The sequence below is a fragment of the Orcinus orca genome, chromosome 11, assembly GCF_937001465.1.
Source record: "Orcinus orca chromosome 11, mOrcOrc1.1, whole genome shotgun sequence".
NCBI lineage: Eukaryota > Metazoa > Chordata > Mammalia > Artiodactyla > Delphinidae > Orcinus > Orcinus orca.
In genome coordinates, this window is record NC_064569.1 from 49,596,164 (window position 1) to 49,603,550 (window position 7,387).

At 32.6% G+C, this 7,387-nt stretch overlaps 1 protein-coding gene across 5 annotated transcripts in view; it reads left to right on the forward strand.

The window, feature by feature from the left end:
- USP15 (ubiquitin specific peptidase 15) overlaps positions 1-7,379 on the forward strand; it is a 692,408-nt gene extending 685,029 nt beyond the window's left edge. For all 5 annotated transcript variants that reach the window (XM_049693967.1, XM_004276581.2, XM_004276582.3 and 2 more), the window contains 2 exons: positions 1,795-1,883; positions 5,418-7,379. In XM_049693967.1, the coding sequence (XP_049549924.1) occupies positions 1,795-1,883; positions 5,418-5,600 (272 nt within the window). In that variant the 3' untranslated portion in view covers positions 5,601-7,379. The remainder of the gene's footprint in view (positions 1-1,794; positions 1,884-5,417) is intronic.
- The last annotated feature ends 8 nt before the right edge of the window (positions 7,380-7,387 follow it).

Below are 7,387 nucleotides of genomic sequence, written 5' to 3' on the forward strand. Positions count from 1 at the left end.
GTTTCTCTTTTTCCAGCTTCTTGTGTTGAATGCTTATTAACTTTTTGTTTTCCTTTTGTTCCCCTCTATTGAAGGCTATAATTAAAGCTGTAGATTTCCCTTTAAATATTCCTTTATCACTATTCTGTAAATATTGAAATGTAGTATTCATTGTCTTTCAATTCTATATATGTCTTTAGTTTCCTTTATAATTTTCTGATTATCCCAAGATTATCTCATCATATGCTTTTTCAAATATATGGTTTTATAAAGCTGTCCTTTGTTTCTTAATTTTAATTTTATTTCATAGCATTTAGGGGCATTATCTATATTATATTAATCCTAGGAGTTTATTAGGGCTTCCATGGGGCTTAATATATGGTCTGTTCCTTAAATGTTTGTGTACTTGAAAAACATACATATTCCCCATTTAAGCATAGAGTTCTATATTTCCGTTACAGTTAATCTGATCAGTTGTATGCAAATCATTACTGTCTCTGGTTATTTTTGATGTTCATTCTTTTTCTGAGAGGAATTTGTCAGGACTCCTACTGAAGTGTTGATTTATCTGTTTCTTCTAACAGTTTTATTAATTCTTTTGCATTATTAGTTGCATTTATGTTTAAAATGGGTAGCTCTTCTTTCTCTATTGTTCCTTTTACCAGAATTTGATATTCATTTTTTGTTTTGTCTTTTTCTCAGAATTACAAATATTAATTTAGCTTTCTTTTGATACCATGATTTCATTTGCAAACTCTGTGTGCCTTTTTGTTAGATTTGTCTCTTATAAATCTATATTATTGTTAAATCTTATCTTTTTATTTTCAGACTTATTGGTCTGAAAATATGTTTCTTTAAATTTGGGAGTGTGGTGGTCTTGATTTCAGATTGACAAATTTATAATCCATATTGGGCTCCACCCAAAAGAACAATAATTTTGTTTAAGAGGGGTAGAACTATTTAGAAGACAAAGCCTATAAAGTCACTTTTTAGAAACTATGACAGCAAATAATTGTTTTGAGTACATTTTGTAACTTTGTTTCCTCAGTTACTGGATAGTTTATACAAAGTATGGATGGGAGCAGTGGGCATTTTTTTTTTTAACTTAAAGATAAAGTAGATCTTTAAAATTTGTGCAGATCAATTGATCGTTTTTTACCTTTCCTTTGCTCTGTACTTTTGTTAAAGACTGGAAAAGATTCTGGTGTAAAAACCTCTACAAATCAATGAGATAATATTGTTGGAAAAATATTAGTCATAGAAAATTTAAATTTTGGTTGAAAATTCAAACTTTGGAATCAGAAACAGGCCTGAGTTTAAATCCTGACTCTGCTACCTAACCGCTATACTGTTGGACAAATTAAACTTCTCGTGATGCCTCCCTTTCCCCATCTCTAAAATCAGAAGAATAGTAATCATAGTACCTTCTTTTGAGATAATACATGTAAAGTGCATAGCACTGTGCCTGATACACCAGAAGCACTACATAAATGTTAATCACAAGTTATTGTCATTAGTATTGTTATTCTGTGAATTAAAAAATAATAAATCTGTCCTGTTTGTGCCTGGGATGAAAAAAGTCACATATTTCAACTTATATGAAAGTATCGTAGGCTTCTAGTTTGTAGGAAATTATTCTGAAAACCTTTAATCATTGGAATCAGTTAAATACATGATAGACAGGTCTTATATAGATGATTATCATGTAATTTTAATAGGTATTCCCTATATTAGATGGTTTTAAAGTTTTGAGGGTTCCCTCCCAGGAAACCACAGCTCATTTAAGTCACAGAAGCGATTATATTTTTTCATTAGATACTGCTTTCGCAAAAAATAAAGATGATGGAAAATGGTACTACTTTGATGACAGTAGTGTCTCAACTGCATCTGAAGACCAGATTGTGGTAAGTGTGTCTTTTATTCTGAAAATCAAGGAATCTGCTGTTTTAAAAGGGGCCCATGGAACGCTATAGTCTATATTCTAGCAATTCTAATAGGTGAGAGACTTGCTCTGCTTTAAAGAAATGTAAAATTGTCCTCTAAGTGGAAATCTGTCTACTAAATTTGCCCACTAACAGAAGCATAAGTTGAAACATGAAAATTTTTCTGGTTTTCAACATGAAAACTGGAGAGTTCTAATGAAAATATTACATTTTCCCCTGAAAAATAGGCTCAGACATTCTAGACATTGACTGCTTAAAGTCAGAATGCTAAAGTAGAAAAAAAAACAAATCTTTAAGGGCCTTACCATACCTCAGATTTTTAAAGTCTTATCCTTTCTGACAATTACATATTCAAACTCAAAATGATATAGTTATATAAAACAAATTACAGATTTAAAAAAAATTAATGCTGTGTATTTGTTACTTTGATGTTTTCTGAATAGTAGAAAAATTAGGAAGTTAACATCTAGTCACACGTGCATCAGTTTATCAGCCACAGCTGGAGCCAAAATACTGGCATTTGTTTTGTTTCCCATCAGAGCACATTTTTATTATCAGATATGGATTGATGAACAGACAACTGGTATGTTCTAAGAAGAAAACTAAGAATTGCTTGATAAGAATTTATTATTCTATAAATTTTGCCTTTCTGTATATTTTACTTATTGATGACAGTATTACAAAGTATGAGAATTAAGGTATTTGCTTATGTGATGATATTTCCTATACAGAGGTTTTCTGGTGATGTTGGGGGAGCACTGACTGCTTTACTTTATTTCATGATTCAAATTATATATTCCTTGAGGGCAGAGACTAGTTTTTTACTTTTTTAGTTTATAATGCTTTAAAGGTCTTCAACTAAAATTGTTCAATTTAATAAATTAATAAATTTCTGAGCCCAATTACTGGCATAGTTTTAATTGGTCATTGGATGAACAGATATGAAATTATTTTGAATTGTTTCTCTGTAGATGTTTCATATTTTTATCTATATATGTGTATATAATTTATATATATTTATATATTAAATTATGTACTTATCTCCCTACAGCTGTAACAAAGAACAAAAAGACTTTTGAACTCTTAATATTTTAATATTTTTTAAAATGTGTATATGCCTAAGTTAACTACATTTTCAGTTTATATTTAGACTTCTAATTTCATATCATATCCCTCACTTTTCAATTCTGTTCTCCTTTTTAATCTACCAACACAAAACATCCTGAAGTTGCCTACATTGTCCTTCAAAGTCTATTTGACAACACTGCCCTAATCTTGCTTTCAAATAAATAATATATCTTGTTTATATACAGTAAGTGAATTTGATGTTACCTTACATTTTAACAATGACAATTCTTCATTTAGTCAACAGGTACTTGAGTACCTTCTATATATAGCGCTTTATTCTAAACAAGGTTAAAAGACAGCTATCTGTGATTTCAAGAGGCTTACAATCTAAAGGTGATGAGAAATGAATTGACAATTGTGTATAATAATTACTATTAAGTATCTTGGCTGTATAGGTTGGAGGCATCTGTCTCAACTGATTTGGGGTTTAAGGAGACAGGGCCAGTGCAGGGAAGTTTGCATAGAGAAAGTGGTGTTTGACCTGAGTTACAGATACAAATAGTAGTAAATGAGACAAAAGATGCAAAGGTATTCTAGGCAAAAAGAACAGTACCTACAAAAGCAAGGAGGCATGACAGAATATAGCATTTAGGGGAACAGCAAATAATTTGGTGTTACTGAAAGGAAAGACTCTTGTTGGGGATATGGAGCAGAAATTAGGCTGGGGCTAAACCTAGCACTCAGACCAAGAAAGATGACATTTTTCGTTGTTTAGACCTTTTTTTTTTTTTTTTTTTTTTTTGCGGTACGCGGGCCTCTCACTGTTGTGGCCTCTCCCGTTGCGGAGCACGGCTCAGCGGCCATGGGTCACAGGCCCAGCCGCTCCGCGGCATGTGGGATCTTCCCGGACCGGGACACGAACCCGTGTCCCCTGCATCGGCAGGCGGACTCTCAACCACTGCACCACTGGGGAAGCCCTAGATCTTTTCTTAAAGTTTGTAAGAAATATTGGATGGTTGTTAAGTAATAGAAGAACATTATTAAATTTGCATCTTAACATGTCTTACAAACACTTTAGAAGACAGGTTGGAGGGCACTGAGTAAAGAAGCAGAAAGGTCATTATTGTCTCCAGAGGAAAGGAGGCTGTCATGTAAGTTAAGCAACAAGAGCTTCTAAATTTAAAGTAGTGGTAGTAAGTATATAGACAAAGGGAGAATGGATTTGTGAGCTACTTAATGGATAGAAATAATAGAACTTGATTAAGATTAGATATAAAGATGTAGAGAGGGAGAAGATGAAGATGACTCGTCAACATTCACTAAGGTAGTAAACGTAGGAAGAAAATTTGCTGTGAAGTTTGAGATACATGTATAATAGCTATGTGGAAATTTCCATTTGGAAATGGGACTAATAGAACTAGGGTGAGTTAACTCAAGGGTGAGATCTGGCTTCAGTTATAAATCTGAATTGTCTGTCTTAGGTAGCAGTTAAAACCATAGTTTCGAATGAGTCACCTATGGGAAGATACAGATTGAGAAAGAGCAGTAGGCTGAGGACAGAACATGATTTTTTTTGAAGGTCAGCATTTAAAGAGCCCACAGAAAAGTAGAAGAAACTGTAGAGATGGAAGATCTAAGGAAAAGTGGTGTAACAGAAGCCAAAAATGCTTTTATGCAGGAAAGAGGAGTAATAAAGCATTAAATGCTACAGAAAGATTAGCTAAAAAAGGCATCCATTTAATTTGTTAATAGGAGGTTTTTGAGCCTAGTGAAAGCCATTTCATTAGAATGGTTGCAGCAGTCACATTGAATTGAGGAGTGTACGTGAGAGTGAATGATGAATATTAGATTTTCTGTCTCCAGCCTGGCTGTGAGGAAGAGGAAGAGGTATATGGCAGCTAGAAGAAGAGGTAGAATGGAGAGGGATTTATGATGGGAAAAGACTTAAGTATTTTTTATGCCCAAAAGTCCAGTAGATAAGAACTCATTAAAGATACACAGTGATGATTGATGGAGCAATATCCTTAAGATGGTAAGAAAAGTTAGAATCTAGAGCAAATACAGAATGAAGTTATTACTATTAGAAAGAAGCTTACCTTTTTCTTAGAGACAGAAGGGAAGAAAGCATAGAATTCTATTTCATTTTAGAGTAACTAGGTTAATCTGTGATACAGTTGGATTTATTTATCTATCCAGCTAACTTAGAAGAGAATAAAAAATGTTAAATCCAGTGACCATTTTTCCTTTATATATAGAAGTCATCTTATATTTACTCAGTTTTAGTAACCCCCATTTGACCATGTGTGGTTTTCTTGATTTATGTCCTGTCACCAAAATTGGTTACCAGCTAAAAATTCATACTGTATTTAATGTTACCTTTAAGAATCATAACCATTTTAACATTCTTTTTTTTGTTTGTTTTAACAGTCCAAAGCAGCATATGTACTCTTCTACCAGAGGCAAGACACTTTCAGTGGAACTGGCTTTTTTCCTCTTGACCGAGAAACTAAAGGTGCTTCAGCTGCCACAGGCATCCCATTAGAAAGTGATGAAGATAGCAATGATAATGACAATGATATAGAAAACGAAAACTGTATGCACACTAACTAATGAAAGTCCTAGAAGCCATAAAAGAGAGACTTTCCTGCTGGTGGTATCAAAATGATGAAGTTACCCACCACATTAAACAAAAGTCTGAGATGGGGAGTTTCAGATAACTGAATGTAAATCCTTTATCAGATTTTAACTTGTGCAGTACTTGAAGTGAAACACAATGAAAACTTTAACAGAAATTGTCTCTTAATACATTTACAGTCTTGTATTTACAAGCTAAATATATATAGGAAATCACAAATAAATCCCTTTTAAGTTTGCTGCTGTTTTGATGAATTATGTTTTCTTTAATTTTTTGGATGTGAGTTAATTGATGACAAACGTTAAATTTGTGGATGTTGGTCATTTATTTTGCTCAAATAATACTGCAAGAAAACTGGCTGAACTTAGTTTTTGGATAATTAATTCATGTGCATTAAGCTGCCACATATACTCCTATGATATTTAGCTGCGGTATCCATGTGGCATAAATACTGCAGTAGTATTCTTGGAAAACCAAATTTTCAAATCTTTACCTGGTAGTCAATGTGGGCCTGTTATAAAACCAAATCATGATACAAGAAATAATCTTGAAAAAGTTATTTCCTTTTGTAGTATCATAAAAAATCCAGAATGTTATGTTCATCTTATTACTACTGTGGAAACAGGTTCTAGATTTCACACTTCATCGAAAGTCACTTTTCAGTTAAATGTAAGTATTTTTTACTGCTATTGGGATCTATCCCTAGATATTCAAATTCTTTTTGACTTGCTTTAAAATGCATATCTTTAATCTGGTGTTGGTCCAAAATTAAAATTTTGGCTGTCTGTTTTTCTCTACCCCATTTTTTGGTAATTTGGCAACTTTCAGCTCTCCCAAGTATTGTAATATAAGGACAAACTTAATAGTATTCTGTATCCATAGTAATAATTACATCAAGCTTAGATGAGAATTTTTTTTCATATACTGGCCTTTAAATCACTAATGGACAATTGGCTTTACAGGTAGGTCTGTTAACTTTCTTTGTGTGTTCCTGATGGAATTCACCATAGCCTTACAGCTTTTCTCAGAAGGTAACTTGTTACAAGAGAATTGGCATTTGCATGTTCCAGAGTCAGAACCTGTACAGTATATAAAGTATACAAACCTTGAATTTTATTTTAGTTCACCACATTCAAGGATCCAGGATGCCAAAAATATGTGTGAACATTTGAAACATTTTTCATTTGCTGCTTTTTCCCTTTGATCTAGTTGAAAGAATGTATTGTCAGTTGGCATACAATACTGCCTTTAATAGAAAATAAATGCTGGGGCACATTTCACATATCGACTACCTGAGAAATTGCTTTGTGTCCCACTGTTATTAAAGCAAAAAGTATAATGTTCTTCACTTGAACTAATCAAATACAATAGATTATAAATTGTGTATTGTAAATAAAAGTTCACTCTGTGAGTGCACATTTTGGTAAATTATTTATTTATGTTAGCATTTAAAAGTGAAAGAGAAATGCATTTGACCAGGATAAATGAGGTATGTTGATCATGGCTTTGCTTTATACCGTGATATTAAAGCTGGTTTTTCATCCTGGTATTTTTAAAGCTGCTTTGGGTTTTTCCTTTTTTCTCTTCTTTTCTTTTCTTTTCTTTTTTTCTTTCTTTTTTTTTTTTTTTTAATGTAAACTAACCTCCTGCATGACAGAGGTTAAAATTTTGTCTGCACTTGAGTTCACTTGCGTTTACATTTGAAATGTGCATGTTTATTTATACAGATTTCAATAAAGCTATTCAAGGCCTTATTTAGTCT